Source organism: Canis lupus, chromosome 3 (genome assembly GCF_003254725.2).
Source record: "Canis lupus dingo isolate Sandy chromosome 3, ASM325472v2, whole genome shotgun sequence".
NCBI lineage: Eukaryota > Metazoa > Chordata > Mammalia > Carnivora > Canidae > Canis > Canis lupus.
Genome location: NC_064245.1, coordinates 12,656,425 through 12,674,535, shown reverse-complemented (window position 1 = coordinate 12,674,535; position 18,111 = coordinate 12,656,425). Strand labels below are relative to the sequence as shown.

Below are 18,111 nucleotides of genomic sequence, written 5' to 3'. Positions count from 1 at the left end.
AATCCAGTGAACCGTACTATCATCTTGCTCACCAGCCTGACCTAAAGAGGATGTGTTCAAGGCTTTACTAAAAGCAAGAAACACAACACTGCCCACGTTTCTCAGATCTATTGGTTCTATCCACAAGATGAATGAGGTTAATTTTAAATGAAATAGTACAAGTGAATCTGCACTGGCTCTTATGATTGTTATTTCTTTGAGATGTATCTGTCCAATAACAATTCTAGAATTTTTCTGAGAACCAGAAGCAAATTCAAAGTCTTTAACACAGAGAATATATATATATATAATATATTTTTCTTTTTTATTTGGTCAGTTGCCTATTTCCAATCCAATAGCAACTTTAATGCCATTTCTCTATACATGCGTCATTTCATTTTTCTGTATCTCCTTCTGAAGTCTGAACCTCAAAGAGCTTAAACAATTTAGATCTTGACAACACAGCCTGGAAAATTTAATGTTTGCTTTGTTACTGGGAAGGCATGATTCACACTTTTGTAGTTTATCCAAATGCCATGAGGGAGTTCAATGGTGTGGATGGTCCAGAATAACAAATAATCTTCTACAATGATCTGTATTTTTCCTCTGAGGCAGTATTTAGATTACTCTTATAAAATTATTACCCTCTGATTCATGCCTATCCAAACTCATGAAATGCTACTCTCCCTCTTTTTCACTCCCAGATATGTTTACCTAGAAAAAATCCCTTTCCTTCTGGAGCCAAGAGTGATCCAGTTAACAATCATCCTGTTAAGTCCTGGCAATGTCTATGTGTCTATTTTTACCTTTTTATATAAATTTTTCGATTGTTTTGTTAATTACTGATACTTTGTGGGTTAGCAGGTAGATTATCCCTTCTGACCCTTTATGGGATAAAGTCTGTGTATACTGTTTCTCTCATTGTTTTACATTTTTCTGAAAACTAATAGGTAAATCCTTAATTATTCCTCTTTCTGTTTTATACCTGTCGGTATTTTCAAGCACATGATTTTACGTGTGCAAGATTACTGAAGCTAATATGGCTTGATGTGATAGAGGAAATGAAAAAAAAAAAAAAGACCCAGCCGATTTCTGTTATTTACCATAGTAGGACCATTGAAAAGTGTCCGAAGTACATTGAAATTGGCCTTTCTTCCAATCCATTCTGTTTTTCTGCTCTCTGGACTTTGCTGATTTGCAGATCCTAGATTTTTTGTGGCATAGCTGACCACTTACAGTCACTAACCAGTTGCAGGAGTTGGGTGTGGGTAGCTTTGTTGAACAAAACGGCAAGTGGAAATTATACTGAAGTCAGATCTTTATCTCTTGAGGCTTTTCTTGAAGCTTTTCCTTGGTTATTTGAATTAATATCAGGCTGCCAGAGTTTTTGAAACTGTGAAAGGAAGATTGGATTTTTTTTCTCTTGCTTAGAAGAAAATAATCAGCAGAACTTGTGGTATGAGATTTGGACAGCAAATGACACTGGTAATTGTGACAGAGTTCACCTAGGTATATATTGTTGCACCTCTATAATCACATAGAAGAATTTTTACATACTCAAGGATCTGCAAGTCTTAGCCTATAAAATTTACAAGGCCACTGATGGTGTGAAAGATGGGCCATTAGGTGTCTTTGACAGCCTACCTGGGTCTGGCAATGTGAATGTTAAAATGGCCATTCATAACCGTCTCTATTTTCTGACATAGGTTCCTCTGGCATATTCCACTGACCTACTCCACAAGTTCCTCTAATGTGGTTCATAGACACGTTCTAAAATCAAGGACAGGTAATAAACTCATTAGTCAAACAGGTGTTTCAATTCTGAAATTAAACATGTTTTGGGTTATTTGGAGGAAAGATACTATAAGTAAATCTCATAATAAGAGATTTATATTTGGGGAAGTTCTCACTTATCCATTTATTAGTTACTAAAAGAATCCTTTAGTTGGAACATTCAAATTTCTATTCAGTGGAAAGTTTTCTTGTGCTTTAGCACTTAGAGATAGGTTTGTATTTGTATCAAGAAATGATGGATTCCTATCTTACAGCTCTCAAATTACTAACCTAGCAATTGGCAAAAATGTGTATTGGAAACATTTTTGTTTGCCACAAGGCAAAAATATGTATTGGAAGAAAACATGCACTTTGGAACAAAATGGCCCTGGATTCAACTCCTCACTATATCATCTATTATATGTGTGACCCTAAGAAAATTCCTTACTTCTCCTGAGCTTCAATTTTTTCATCTTATTTTGCATGAGGACTAGGTCTCACAGAACTATTGAGAGAATATGATAATAATGTTATTTTACCACATAGTATAATGTCTGTCATATTAAAAATATATATTACAATCTTAATTTCTCTTGAACACCTCACTGAACTGTGAGAGGGTTTCCATCATAATGTCATGTTCAACCTGGAATCCTTATTTCACCCCAAATAAGGACTAGACAAATGGATCACGTCTTTACATGTACATGTTTCAATGACCAGTAACTATGTTTCAATGACCAGTAACTAAACCCTGAGACAAATAAATCAAGCGGGATTCTGATCATGCTTATCATCTGGTTAACGGGGCCTCTTAGACCAGCGAAGACTGCGTTTGAGAACAAATTTAGCAGTCTTTTTCCTATGAATTAACTTATTTATTAATTTAATAAGACCATAGCTCACAAAAAAACCCCATTCAGTAGACTATGAAAATGAATGTCACAATGATTCTTCCATAACTTTGTCTTCCTACCGATTATTTAGTAAAAGAGTGAGTACTAACAGTTTTGGAGATGTTCTCCTAGTATGTCTGTTGATAATGAAATGCTATGACAATTTCCTCCTTCTAGACACTCTGGAATTATCTGAAAAGACCAGTTGGGTGAAATTCAATGTGGACTCAAACGGCTACTACATTGTTCACTATGAGGGGCATGGATGGGACCAACTTATTACACAGCTGAGTCAGAATCACACACTTCTCAGACCTAAGGACAGAGTAGGTCTGATTCATGATGCGTTTCAGCTAGTAAGGTAATGCAAAATTTCATCTGATTTCACAGTAAATAACTTAATCATAATCAGATATGCTAGATTTCAAAATCAAATATTCAGTGTTGGTCATTGATTGTTGGTATGAGATGGATCTGAATGAAGGTCAAATACGGGCCACTAGGCCAAAGCCTACTCACTAAGAAGATGTTTTGACCCGACCAGTATTTGAAAATGTATTCTGACATTTTAAAATGTGGGTAAATTTATATACAAATCCTGACTTCTGGAATCTTTTTTTGAAAGTGAGGAGATTTTGCAACTGTGGACCTTAATTCCCACAGAGGAGGGTGCAGTGGGCAGATCCTTCTTGAAGCCAGGCTTTCACTGTCCCATGCACCAAAGTTTCAAACTGTACATGAGTGGCCTGATTCACTCACTTAGGATGGACCCTCTAAACATTTAAGCTTTTGACTCCAGATTTAAAATTTGTTTATATTTGTTTGTTGTTTGTGAGTAGCTTGCTGCTTCACCAAACACCTATGTAATCTGTTGAACCAAAAGTATAATATAGTCTTAGCCTTTATGATTTTAAATGTTAAATCTAGTACACAATCCACTTGTCACATTGAAGAAGTCAGTATGAAACTGAAAGGGAAATGAAGGAGGAATTGGCTACTTATGCTTATTCCTCCTTAGACTTTCCTGGAAAGACAAAATATTTTCTTTCTTTTCTCACTTATCCTCAGCAGAATAAAATATAAAATAAATAAGGTCACAAGATCACCAACAGAAAAAAATATTGGAAATCAGGTGGAATATTGTGCATTGTAAGCTTTTCCTATTCTCAGAATTACTATAGTCATTTTATTCAATGTGACATATTATTTCCTTTCAGATGTTTATCTAGGTCAAGTTGAGTGAGAGTAATCAGCAGGACATCTCTCAGGAGAAGCTTCTCCATACAACAACAGAATTCTCTAGTTAGGGGAAAAGGAGAGATTGAGAGCTGAATCTTCAGCCCCACGTGTCTCAAGAACACTGTGGTAGCAGAGCCCACTGGAGGCCAGGATTGGCCAGGACGTGGCCATCCAACATCTGAGTGGATCCATCAGACTAGCAGAGAAGTAGGCCACAGTTCACGGAAGGCGATTTGTCTGCTCAGAGGAGAAACTCTGAGTACATTGCAGAGAAGATAGATTAAAAATTTAAGAACAGGGTCACTGAGGAATATTGACAATTTAGCAAATGAAAGCCAATCTTTCAAGTAGTTGCGAAGTCTTTTTTGCTCTCTCTAGCCAATACATTTATGGGTTGTGTTAATTTAGCAGAAGGAACCCTACAGTTATTAATAAATCAGTAGAAAAAACAGTAATATTTCTTCACAAAGTGGACAGGTTAGTGAAGCTAATTCAGAGTAAAATTTTGGTTTAAAATAGATGACTTCAAGTACTACCTCTTTAATTCTTGTTTGACCTTGGGCAAATTATTTAAACATTTTAAGCCTAAATTTTCTAGTCTTTAAAATTCCAGCTTTAAATGGTAATATCTAATATCAAGGGTTGTTTCGAGGATTGCATGAGATAATGCTGATAAAGCACTAAGCACAGTACCTGTTCAATCAATGTGAACTGTTAGTATTATTAGTATTATCTAATATACATTGCGTAAAAGATTGTGTATTGAAGAGGAAGATGAAGTGACGGCATAGAAATGCATTTCAAATAGTGTGAGGTTAGAAAAAAAGTGGAAAGTGAATTTGTGTATTATTATGTTTGTAACTACATAGAAAAAAGTACTTCCTAAAAGTGGAGGGGAAAAAAGAGGAGGAAATATTCCAAAGTGCTATTTGTGAATATGTAAGGTAATGAAACTATGAGGCTTGTTTCCTCCCCCCTCTAATTTCCAGCTGTTTCATAATTTGTTTATATTAATTTTATAATAAAACTGATTCAATAAGGAAACAATTTAAAACACTCATAATAGAACTAAATATTTTTACTTGCTACTCTCCCTTTAGTGATATTTATCTCACCCTTTCTTGCTTTATAAAATCTCTATTTAAGAGTTCAAAGAAGTAATCAGCGATCATATTTGGTTTGAAGACAGAATTTGACCAAGGAATGGATATTTATTTCGATTGGATTTTCATATTTACTAAATATAATTTAACACTTGAATCCCATCTGAGTTGAGTAGAATTAAAACGACAACTGTAATTTCCTTACAGAAAAACTATTTGTTTCTTTTAATCTGACACCATAAAAAGAAGACCTAAAGTGGTTCCTCGAAAATATAGTTTTATCTTACAAAGATACCATTTAGCTGAAACTGTATACTAATAAGTAGAGAACCGTCTACTAATAGAATATAGTTTTTTTTTTTTTCTGTTGGGCTGAAGTATACACTTATATGTGTCTTTAGTTTTTAAGCTGAACAAGCATTCAGATAACATTTTGTGTAATGATTGGTGGTGAGAAGCTGGATTTTTATTAAACTAATTATATAAAAAGAAAAGATGACTTCTCATATGAATATTAAGATTAATTGTTTATAATAGATAACTACAGAAGTAAATAAGGTGCTTGTTTTAGTAAGATACAAATTAGGCTGGACCAAAAAAGAAAAGCAGGATTACTATAAGGTAGTTTTTGTGTTCAACATTCTTTTTTAAATTGTGCCCCTGGAATATTATACTTAGTTTTTCCTGTTGGTGATCCTCTAGGGTATCAGCTGTACTGTACATCATGACACTTACACATGTGGGAAGGAATAGTGACATTTGGTAGATTAATGCTTTAAAAAACACAGCCATCTATAGAATCATAGTGTATATGGTTTAGCCCTCCGTCTTCAGACAAAAATTGTGGAAATTTTCCGTAAGTCTGTTTTAAAGCAGTATCTCATTGTGTCTGAGAAGAGTGAAGTCACAACAAAAGTTCCTTCTTTTTAGTTTCAGTTCCCTCTTTCTCAATAAGAATTGAAAATTTCAAAAACCCCAAGGAGGTAGCACATTATGTTAATGAAAAATTCAACAGAGACGTCCTTTGTTCTGGAATCTGTTTCCATATCAAACTACTATGCTTAATCTGGGAGTCCGATGCTGGCAGTAATAGCTTACAGACCACGTGCAGGCACAAGTCCTGTCAGAAACACATGTGAGAACCACTCTGCAAAAATGACAATATAATGGTTTACTTCCTCTGCAGAAGAGACCCTAATGCTTTGGTATTCAGAATAATAGTTTTTGTTTGTTTGTTTGTTCTTCTTATTAAAAGAAAATATGGAGAAAGCATATAACTTTGGAATCTAAATAGATTTCGAAAACACAATGAAACTACTTTTTTTGTCCCACTAGAATAATTACTACTTCTCTGTTAGACTCTAGGAGGGTCGTTAAAAAAAGAGAAGACACTGTACCTGTCATCAAAATTCCAAATTTAAAAAAAAAAACAAAACCAAAATTCCAAATTTGCTGGGAGGAACAATTCAAATCCACAAATTAAACAATTAGAGAATGACATAATATATGAAAACCTTGATATTATTTTGTACTAAATATTAATATTAGCTAATATTTCTTTTATAAAGCTCTTCCTGTATTATAGGAATTACTCTAAGCACTCAACTCATATGAAGCCATTTAATCCTTAGAACAGAACTGCCCCCATCATTGCTCTCTATATCATATTTGTTTTAATGTTAAGAATATTAAGAACTATAAAATATGCACAAACCACCAACAACTTGTTTCATACTTCAGTGCAGGAAGGTTGACCCTAGACAAAGCCCTTGACCTGACTCGCTATCTCCAACATGAAACAAGCATCCCTGCACTTCTCAAAGGTCTGGAATACTTAGAACTATTTTACCACATGATGCACAGAAGGAATATTTCAGATGTCACTGAAAACCTCAAGGTTTGTATCACTTCCAGAAAATTCACTGAGTAAGTATAGAGTGTCTGGAGGATTGGTGAGACTTGGTCTGTCTGTGTGAACTCCTGGGGAATAAATCTTCAAGAAGCTGGGGCAACTGGCTGATAGCACAGTCAACACCACAGCATTGAATGGTTGGGAATCCTTTGCTCCTTGTCATCACCAACTTAAGAAGATCCTGACAGGATCATGAGCAAAATATTCCTCCTAAATGTGATTTTATCTATTGATATCCACCCCCACCCCCGATAGGAAATTAAGTCATACTTTTAATGCAGAAACTCTATTTGACTATGGTAGGTGGGGCCCAGAAAACAGAGAGAAAAATAGATGGACTAATAGTTCTGTGTTTGAGGAAGATTCATGTAGATAGTTTAGAGTTGACCCCTTTTGATGATAAGAGCTGTGTTAAGTACTAAATTTAGCCTCTCTGTAAATCATCCTGTGCTTTCTGCAGCGTTACATTCTCCGATATTTTAGGCCGGTGATTGACATGCAAAGCTGGAGTGACAAGGGCTCAGTCTGGGACAGACTGCTTCGCTCGACCATCTTAAAATTGGCCTGTTACCTGAACCATGCTCCTTGCATCCAGAAGGCAACTGAACTCTTCTCTCAGTGGATGGAATCCAGTGGAAAATTAACGTAAATCTAGATATCTGTCCTGTTCTTTGTTCCTTTCACTTTGATGCTGAAGTCTTTGATCAAGCAAGACATTACATCTAAAACCTTTCAGTGAGGTTGGAGGAGGGGGGCGGAAAGCCATGCTGGGAATTACAAACCCTTGTTTCATGCTCCCATATAGTAAGTGCTCAATAGATTTTGTGGGAAGTGAGATTTAGGTACCTTTAGAGGAACAGCTAATAAGCATTGGCATGGTAACAAAAAGACAGCCAGAGGGTAGAAGCAACGGGGGGGGGGGGGGGGGGGGGGCTGCCCAAGCTCAAAAAGTAATGTCTTTTAAAGACAAAAGGCAATGTGAAATGTACATGCAGTCAAAACACCAGTGATCATTTGCTAAAACTTGTTTTTAAAATAAGGAGAGGATACCTTTTTAAAAAGTCTATTACTTCTTCATTAACCAATACCACAGACCCGAATTTTGACCCCAAATTTCATATTTGAGGGGAAATTGATGGCCTGAGCCATGAAAAGTGTGTATATTGATGGCAAAATGGATTCTGGTGGTTATTATAATCAAGAAGATGCCCAGTGATCACATGGATTATGCTGCAGTTCAGTTTAGCAGTTACAATCCAGAAATACTAACAGATGCCACAATCTTTTCAATGTGAGACTTGATTTCTATCCAACACATGGTTTTACATTGTTATCATTAAAACTGACTCTAGAGTTGGATGTTTTGAGAAATCAAATTGGTATGTGAATCAAGGAAAATTCATTCTTTAAAACTGAAGAAAAAAATTCGCAATTTTAGTGCTGTGCAATATAATGGTGTCCATTTGTCCTATCAGATTGCTGATAGGCTATCATAATTTCTCTCCATATAACTAAATCTCAGTGAGCTTTTTGAAATCCTTTCTTGAATTCTTCTTTTTGAAAACATTAATTTGTTTTCTTCTTTGTACTTTCCTTGTCATTGTTATTTGAGCCAAAAAAAAAAAAAAAAGCAGTTTAAGAAAAGTATCTTTTAGCTCCTCTTTTTTGTTCATGTTTGAATGGGTTGAATGAGTGACGCTAAAATGTAAACATCCTGCTGCCCTATAGCATAATGAGATATTATTCCATCTTTATACTTGTTCCAAGAGGAGTGATCTTATCTGCAGCAACCCACCTATGGGTTAGATATGTGAGTTGAACGTGTTTAACCAGATGCTATACTTGTGAAAATATAAAGCTCATTTATGCTTGTAATCGATAATACATAATTAAATATTATAGGGTTTTTCCCCCTAAACTTCAAGATTTCTAGTATTGATCCTAATGAAGAATTTTCTTACATAGATTAATTACTTCGTTCATTTGTGTGTCCAATATATAATTCTTTGCATGTTGCCTGTGGGCCAGGCACTGCTTATAGGAAAAAAGGATAAAGCAGTAAACAAAACAACTATGTGTCTTACCTTCAGGGAACTTACATGTATTTATTATCAACTTTCATACATTTGTACAGTAAATACACTAAAATCAAAACAATGCAGACTATAATTTAATTGCTTAGTCTTTGTTTTGTGATTCAACTGGCACTTGGGATATTTAAGCACGTATAGGGGAAATAACGCAAGTGTTAGGATCATAGGTTTAAATTCCATCTTCACAATGGCTAGTCATGTCACCTTGTGCAAGTTACTTAACCTTTCCAAGCTTTATTTCCACTTTTTAAAAATGGAACTATCTCACTAGGTAGCTTTGACAGTTAAATATGATTGTAGATTCTCCTATATGGTCACTACATGATAAATGCAAATTTCCTGCCCCATCCTCTGTTGCAGTTTTTCTGAGCCATCAAAAGGAATATCAGTTATTATTGATCTAACAATATTGGAATTAAAAACCATAGACCAAATTAGAATCAAACCTAGTTAATATTCTACAGGGCAATAAAACCCCAAAACCTTATCAGGTTTACAAATTATAAATTATAAAATGACCGAACCCAATCAATTGTGCTAAATTAAATTTTCTAGACCCAGAGAATCAGATGACTCTCAGTCCTGTTAGAAAATACACTTTAATGTGATATTAAAGCAGTAAGAAACCAAGTTTTATTTTTAAAAAAATCACATAGCACCAATATAGGTTATTCAATTCTAGAATTCTGTATAAACCAACACTTTGATATGTCAGAAATCATTGATTCTACAAAGTTGCTATTTTAGTCCCTGAGTAAGTTAAAATTTTATGATTATTCTCCTTGCTAACATTTTATCATCAATAAGGGAAAAAAAACCCACGGGGCACCTGGGTGACTCAGTCTGTTAAGCGTCTGACTCTTGATTTCAGCTCCGGTCATGATCTCCAGGTTCTGAGATCCAGCCCTGCGTAGGGTTCCCTGCTTGGTGGGGAGTCTGTTTGTCTGCTTTTCCCTCTGCCCCTCCCACCGCTGCTCTCTCTTTCTAAAATAAATAAATAAATCTTAAAAAAAAAAAACACAAATAATTTGCAAAGCAAAATTACATAAAATATTTTTATAAAAATTTGACAGAAATAAAGGTTTAACACACTACTGAAAATAACTCAGGGGTGATTCTGTTATAGCAGTTTAAAACTGTAATAAGAAAAAAGGGTTTTTGTTTCATAGGGCTTTTTTCTTCACTTTGTTCTTCATACTACAGCATTCCATCAGATGTTTTGGAGATTGTGTATTCCATCGGTGCTCAGACAACAGTGGGATGGAATTACCTTTTAGAGCAATATGGGCTGTCAGTGTCAGGTGCTGAAAAAAACAAAATTCTGTATGCATTGTCAACCAGCAAACATCAGGAAAAGTTAATAAAGTAAGTGCATAAACTTAACTAACTTGTTAAAAGTAAACTGATACAAATTCAATGAAGTAAAAAAAAATTCAATGAAGTCACTAAAATATTGCCCTCCAACTTCAAAGGCATTAAAATAATTTAATCAAGATTTGATTTGCTTTGACTTTACTTCCAAAAAATACATATTGACAAAATGCAAATAGTGAAAACAGATATATTCCTAGTTATTAATCTGGTGACCAATACTGGACAAATGGCTACATTTTACATCAAAACTTTGGAGAAAAATGATCACAAGAATACATTCTTGTGTGTTAGATGTTTTACAAGATGCTAATTAAAGTACTTTGAAGTAATAAGTGAATGAAGTTACTGGCAGAAAAAAAATTGAAAGTTCAACTGGAACATTAAAAATGTTAGCCAGGAAGGAATTTGTTATGGATTTTAACAAATTATAATTTTATCATGCCTCTTTCTCTTCTATTCTTTTAATATATTAGTAGCCTGAGTTAATTTCCATTACATAGCACATACCATGACAAGTCAAATGGTCTTTATTTCTTCAGATTAATTGAACTAGGAATGGAAGGAGAAGTCATCAAGACTCAAGAGTTGGGCCTCCTTTTTCATGCGATCACCAGAAGTCCACAGGGGCAGCAATTAGCCTGGAATTTTTTGAGAGAAAATTGGACCCATCTCCTTAAAAAGTTGGTATTCATTTACATCCAATGTGTGCTCTTCCACCTAAATAGCTCCGTCGCCTGAAACCAAGTACAATGATGTGTCCCCCCCCCCCCCCAAAGCATATAAATGATCCTAGTTCTACCCAAATAGTTTGAAAACTTAATGGCCCAAAATTACTCTGTCCAGGTGTGAGGGAGAGGAATGAGAAGTGAGTGGCAAAGAGATTTCGCTCACTCTGCACAGGCAAAGACCTGCTGGGAGCAAGCGTGTGATGAGTTAAATCCAGTCATCAGCCCCATCCAGCACGCTGAAACCACATATAGTGCATCAAACACATTTGGCTTGCTTTGTTAATGCAGTTTTGTTCTGGGGGAGAGTTTCAGGAATTCTGATGAGAGCTAACCCCCACCCTCAGGTCCCCTGTGGAAGTGGCCCAGTGGAGAGCTTAGAGGAACTGAAAGAAATCTGATCAAAAGTGTTTGGGGAGCACTCCCACCCCTTTTTAAAACTCAATCAGTTCTGAGTCTTTTCTCGGATTTCAACTCTTAGGAGAACCAGAGCTCACTCCAGCCTGCTCCTGGGCCTAAAGTATCCCCCAGAAGGAACCAATAATGGTTAGATTTCATTGGAAGGCACAGGATGGCATTGCTTTCTTTCACAACAAACCCCTGCTAAGGCACTCAGCTAGTCCTTATCCAGAACCAAAATGTCACTTACAAACTATTTGGAAAATATCCTGAATCTAAGAGCTGCACAGTCTGTTCTGTTTACCTTAGTGTCAGTATCTCTGATTTCCATCATTCCCAGTTCCTCTTCCCTCTCATTTGTTAGCCATGAAGGACTCAGAGCCTCCATAGCTTTGTGTAAGCAAAAAGAGCATTTTCACCCCTCTGCCAAGGCCTTGAAGGAGGTTTGAATTCTCATGGTATCAAACAGAAACAGCTTTAAAAAACATGTGTGTGTGTGTGTGTGTGTGTGTGTGTAAAATGAGCGTGTGTATGTTTCCTTAAGGATTACTGGAATCATTGGTTGGGTCGTTTGCATGACTATCAGTTCCCTCCCCTGAAATGATGAGACTTTTTCTGCAATGCCATAGATTTCCTTTGTCACTAGAAATGATCCTCCTGCCTGACCATGTGCACAGCCTGGATTTGGAATCATTTCTAAGATGTATCCATTCTCTGCTTTTCAGCACGAATCCCTTTGACTTATGGTATAAATTCTCTATATAAGACACTGGGGTGAAGGACTCACTCTGTGGCTACAAGTGAGAGTTCAACCAAATAGCATTGCCCCCCACCCCCACCAAAATACTGTGTATAAAGACAGTGGATTTCCAAAATGGGAGGCGAAGTGTGCAAGACAGTACATGAGAGTGCAAAGAGAACATATTACTACATATATTAGTTCTTATGCTATTAAATTTTCTATTTGACCTATAACATAGTACATGCATATAATACATAAATAAAAATATGAATATTGGGAAGTTTGTGGACAAAAAAATCTTTACCAATGGAGTGCGTAATAAAAACATAAAGAATGCTGCTTTAAGCATAAACATATATTTAAACATAAACATTGCTGGATAAGCTAGTCACAGTTCCTAAAAAGGTTTTATCTACATTTTCATCTTATGGTCAAATTTGACACACTTTGGGACGTCTGGGTGGCTCAGCGGTTAAGCGTCTGCCTTCCGGCTCCGGGCATGATCCTGGAGTCCCAGGGTCGAGTCCCGCATCCGGCTCCTTGCATGGAGCCTGCTTCTCCCTCTGCCTGTGTCTCTGCCTTTCTCTCTCTCTCTGTGTGTCTCTCATGCATAAATAAATAAATAAATCTTAAAAAAAAAAACCTTTAAAATAAATTTGATACACTTCATAGTTTTGGGATTTTCCTGAATAATTTATTCTTATGGTAATTAATATAATATATTGTAATGTACAAGCTTATTATCACTAGATTAATGTCATATATTTTAAAAACATATGGTATCATAAAGATAAGGCCAGTATTTCTACTACTTAAATCTGTGTGTTTCTCTTTTTATTTGCAGATTTGACTTGGGCTCACATGCTATGAGAATAATCATCTCTGGCACAACATCTCACTTTTCTTCCAAGGATGAGTTGCAAGAGGTTTGTGACTCTCTACTGCTAACAACCTAAAAATAAATGTTCAAATCGTAAAACTGAAAGCAAACCTAGATGTAATCTGGTTTAAAGTTCTTGTTTTATTAAAAGAAAATAAGTAGTTCATCCAGTGTCACATAGAAAGTAAATGGAAGGGACAGGGCTAGAATGTCTTAAAATACAGGTGTTCATAGCATTCAAAATGAAAATTACACTTAAGAGATGAGTCCTTGCTTATTTTTTGTTTCATAGTGTATTGTCACAGAAGTGACTATATTGAAGTTTGGGAGAGTACTTAAAGGTCTTTTTTTTTTTTTTACCAAAACTACTGTTGTTGATAATTCTACTTATTTTTTTAAAGCATTCTAATGTTTTATATCTTCTTTCCAAAGTGAATCTGGAGTTATTTACCCTTTAAGGAAACTCAGAATTCTACAACTTAAATCCTGGCTCGCTACTTAACTGTATGACTTGGCTTGATCACTAAACATTTTTACTCACAGTGTGCTCACTTATAAGATAAGGATTTATCATTCTTGTCTTACATTATCTATTGTTTGAAGATAAAGTGAAAAAATAATTACACACACACACACACACACACACACACACACACAAAAGAGGAAAAAACCAACCATTCAAAGGTTGGCAGAGAAATGATTACTCTGGTGTTGGTATAATTTGCAAGCTGTTCTGAAACCCTTTGCAAGAGCAAGTATTTTATGAACCATGTCAGTAATTTTTTTCTTGCTTATTTTTCAGGTGAAACTCTTCTTTGAATCTCTTGAGGCCCAAGGATTACATCTGGATATTTTTCAAATTATTTTGGAAACCATATCCAAAAATATTAAGTGGCTGGAGAAGAATCTTCCCACTCTGAAGACTTGGCTACTGGTTAGTTCTTAAGTGGTCAGTAGAAAGAGCACTTTGGTTGTGGACATGAAGTCAACAAAGCTCAAGTCAAAGCTCTGGATATTTCGCCTAAGCCACCAAGCAGCCTCAAGAAACCAGCCAGCTCAACTGCCTACCCTCACGGCTGTCTCTAGCTGACAGATGTATGATGTTGAGGTCGGGGAAATCCACTTCAGTAGCCTATTTAAAAGTAAACTTCCTGAGTAATGGAGATATGTTGAAATGTGAATATAGATATATAGACATAGCTGTAATAGATTAGCCACACGGCACATTATCTACATTGCCTTACACCATGCTACTTTTTTTGCTTCTTTGATGCTTTTTCTAACCTGCTTAGTATCCTGGAGTTTGCCCAGCCAGTTTTACCTTCAAGGAAACATAGCCAATTCTTTTTTAAAAAATCTTTCATTTACATCCTTTCGTCTCCTCCTTTTCTTCCTCCTTCATCTCAGCCTGCATAGTTCATTTGATTTCTACCATTCATGGGCAACCTGAATCAAATTATGAAGTATAAGGATCAGGAAAACAGAGAATTTGTCACCAAATCTCAGATTATTAGAAGCTAGGTGTCAGAGTTTATTAACAAAATCAGGAGGGCTACTTGGCTTGAACCTCACATTTATTTTTAATATTTTATTTATTTATTTGAGAGAGAACACAGGCAGGGAGGAGGGGCAGAGGGAGAAAGAGAAGCAGAACCCCTACTGAGCAGGGTGGGTTCAGTCCCCACTCTGGGGACCCTGGGATCATGGCTTGAGCCAAAGGCAGGTGCCTAATCAACTGAGCCGCCCAGGTGCCCCAAGCCTCACATTCTTAATGAGCCTCAAGTATAGCCTTCTGAGGTCATCTCCACGGGCAGCAAAATCTGTAGTCACAGAGGCTCAGGAGAGAACAATGATACCTCACCACTTTAAACCATACACTGTCACTTTTTAAAAAGATTTTATTTATTTATTTATGAGAAACAGATTGAGAGAGAGAGAGGCAGAGACATAGGCACAGGGAGAAGCAGGTTCCATGCAGGGAGCCCAATGTGGGACTGGATCCCGGGACTCCAGGATCACGTCCTGAGCTGAAGGGAGGCGCTCAGCCACTGAGCCACCCAGGCGTCCCTACACTCAAATTTTTAATCTTTTGAAAATTGCAAAATTAGTTGGTATTGTGTATATTTCCAGTTAACTCAGGTTTAATGTAAATATTTAAATGAATCATCATACTTTATAATTCAGTTTTAGCATTTCTTTATATTTTTAAAGGAAACTTGACCTCTGAAACGTATTTCTAGATGCTTCTCTGAATTATTTTAATAAGGTATTTGGAATGAACAAAGAAACCACCACTCCAAATACAGGTTGTAAATTTAATAAATTCATGTACCCATGTATGAATCAGTATGAAGATATAAACATGTTCTAGAAAAATTTGAATCAATACACAGATGATTAACTTTTCTGGGCTATTAAGGGAAGCTGGGATGTTGGGGCAGAGGTGAGGTGGGAAGGGTATTGACTAGTCCATTTTGGAGTGATATCTTGAAGGTTTATAGATCTTTCTTTGGTGCCACAGTCAGAGAGAGGGTACAATTTGGATAGACCATGGGCATGACATTTTGTTAAGTTTTCAAACCATTTCTTGGAATCTTTGATGTATCCTTGGCTTTAGATTTGACTTGGTTGTGGTCCTACCACAGTCTGTGTAACGCATATATCCCTCTGCAATTATATGTACTTTCAAATAAAGAAACTGAAAAAGTAAAGAATGTCATTTTTCCACCAACATAATGTGTAAATTAAGCAGAAGAATGTGTATGAGTTTTGGTAGATCTGTTCTGTCATATTTATTTCCATAAACATGTAAAGTTCTTTCTTTTGTATAGTAAGTTATCCACCATAAATTTCCAAGTTTTTTATTCTCTTCCTTTTAGTTCTTTATTTATATACATTTGTACCTTTTCGCATCCTTAAGGATCGGGTAGAGAAGTAGAAGTTGTAGTAGAAGTAGCAGATTATTATTTGTGGTGAATGAACATGAGAAGTACTGTGCCAATATTGTTTTAACAAATAAGGAGGTTTTTTTTTTTTTTTAAAAAAAAAAGAAATGTATTCTACTTCGTGTGGTATTTCAAAACCTTTCTGGTAGATGACAAACCCCCAGCACCAACTCAGATTTGGCTAATGTTAGTTTTACTTCCTTTTGCCCCAAATGAGCAAACAAGCTATGAAAAAGTTATACAGAAGATTGTGAATGGATGATGGAGGGAGCAGACACAGTACTGTCCCTCACCGAATTCCCAGAGTCTTGGGAGGATTTTATGGTCTCCAAAGCCCACCCAGAATGAGAAATCTTCCATACCAGGGGGCCCAGAACCAATGTCTTGCTCTCTTTTAGGCTTCGTGTAGGGGTCAATGGGGACTTCAGCTCTCAGCAGTCCAACTTCACCACCATGATAGGAATTTCTCATCCTACGTCATGTCGTCCTACTTCTGCATTTCATTCCTTGCTATGTCATTGGGTCTATATGAGGTTCCACAGAATCAAATGATCATAGATCCTGATTTTCTGAGGGAAGTTCCTGTTTTTTTTTTGTTTTTTTTTGTTTTTTTTTGTTTTTTTTTGTGAGTGGAGGAAGGATTTATTCCAGCCTAATTACAAGGGGAACCTCCAAATAGTCCTGGAGGTTAGTTTTCCAGTTGAACACTGATGTCTACCAAACACAAGGTTGTTTAAAATGGCCACATTTTTACTCTGCAAATTTACTTTGCTTATATTCACTATTGATCTTCTTTCTTCTATTTAACCATATATCACAATTTTTCATTTCAGCATGTAATGGTTTACAACCATTACATTTACAGACTTTTTTATTTTTTAAATATTTATTTATTTATTTATTTATTTATTTATTTATTTATTTATTTATTCAAGAAAGACACAGAGACATAGGCAGAGGGAGAAACAGGCTCCCTACAGGGAGCCCGATGTGGGACTTGATCCCAAACTCCGGGATCATGCTCTGAGCTTAGGGCAGACGCTCAACCGCTGACATTTACAGACTTTAAACCATTTATCTGTTATATTATCTGCTCCCAGAAGTCTTAATCTCATTCATCAAAGTGATAAGGTCTCTAAATCATAAGGAAGAAAGGGTGAAAAAAATATTATGAAAGACATAGGTTAGCTGGGTTGAAGCACATGCATGCTTTATGTAACCTAATATTTTAATAGATAGTGCCAGGTTACCTCCAACTTAAGTTTTCATTGTTTATTATTTTTCTAGTTCCTATTTTGTTATTCACTGTTGGTTATACCTGTAAGGGGGTGTTAGTTTACTTAAATAAAAATGATTTATTTATTTATTTGAGAGAGAGGGAGAGATATTGTGCAAGAGTTAGCAGGGGGAGGGGAAGGGGGAGAAAGAGAGAGAGAGAATCTTAAGCAGACTCCCCCCAACTCAGGACGGCCGATGGGGCCTTGATCCCATGACCCTGAGATCATGACTGGAACTGAACTCAAGAGTCAAATGCCTAACCTACTGAGCCACTTGGGCATCCCTAATTCACTTGCTTTTTACCCCTGTATCCTGCGCTTGTTGGTACCAAATGTTAATCTTTTATATCTGGTAACACTTTCCCTGGTAAAGTACAGCTCCCCCAGATATATCCATAGTTATGCCATTAGTTTCTTTTGATTGACATTTGCTTGATGTATTTTTCTCTGTCCCATTACTTTGAAATTTTCTGTATTTAGTCTCAGATGAGTCTTTTGTAAACGGGTTACACCTGAATTTTCTCTGCTATTCTGTTTCCCCACTTGGGCAAGCTCAGGCTCTCCCATCTGTCCTTCCCACTCTCAAAGGCAGAAAAAGTGAAGCTTCAGATGCCCTCCAGGTGAACATTGACTTCAGCCTTCTGCTTACCCCTCAGGGTTCCTGCCTTCCATTAGTTTTTGATCCAGGACTATTTCTTACTAGCTTTCCAGGTCATTGATACATTCAAACGATTAATTTTTTTAAATTTTTTTTATTTATTTATGATAGTCACA

General features: G+C 36.2%; 1 protein-coding gene across 2 annotated transcripts in view; it reads left to right on the top strand.

Annotated features, from left to right (window-relative positions):
• The window catches only part of ERAP2 (endoplasmic reticulum aminopeptidase 2), a 40,016-nt gene extending 24,032 nt beyond the window's left edge, over positions 1–15,984 (top strand). The window contains exons 12-19 of one of the 2 annotated variants that reach the window (XM_025437806.3): positions 1,686–1,765; positions 2,826–3,009; positions 6,731–6,887; positions 7,363–7,547; positions 10,199–10,360; positions 10,909–11,049; positions 13,080–13,161; positions 13,918–15,984. In XM_025437806.3, the coding sequence (XP_025293591.3) occupies positions 1,686–1,765; positions 2,826–3,009; positions 6,731–6,887; positions 7,363–7,547; positions 10,199–10,360; positions 10,909–11,049; positions 13,080–13,161; positions 13,918–14,061 (1,135 nt within the window). In that variant the 3' untranslated portion in view covers positions 14,062–15,984. The remainder of the gene's footprint in view (positions 1–1,685; positions 1,766–2,825; positions 3,010–6,730; positions 6,888–7,362; positions 7,548–10,198; positions 10,361–10,908; positions 11,050–13,079; positions 13,162–13,917) is intronic. The other variant, XM_035714555.2, reaches the window with a different exon arrangement.
• The last annotated feature ends 2,127 nt before the right edge of the window (positions 15,985–18,111 follow it).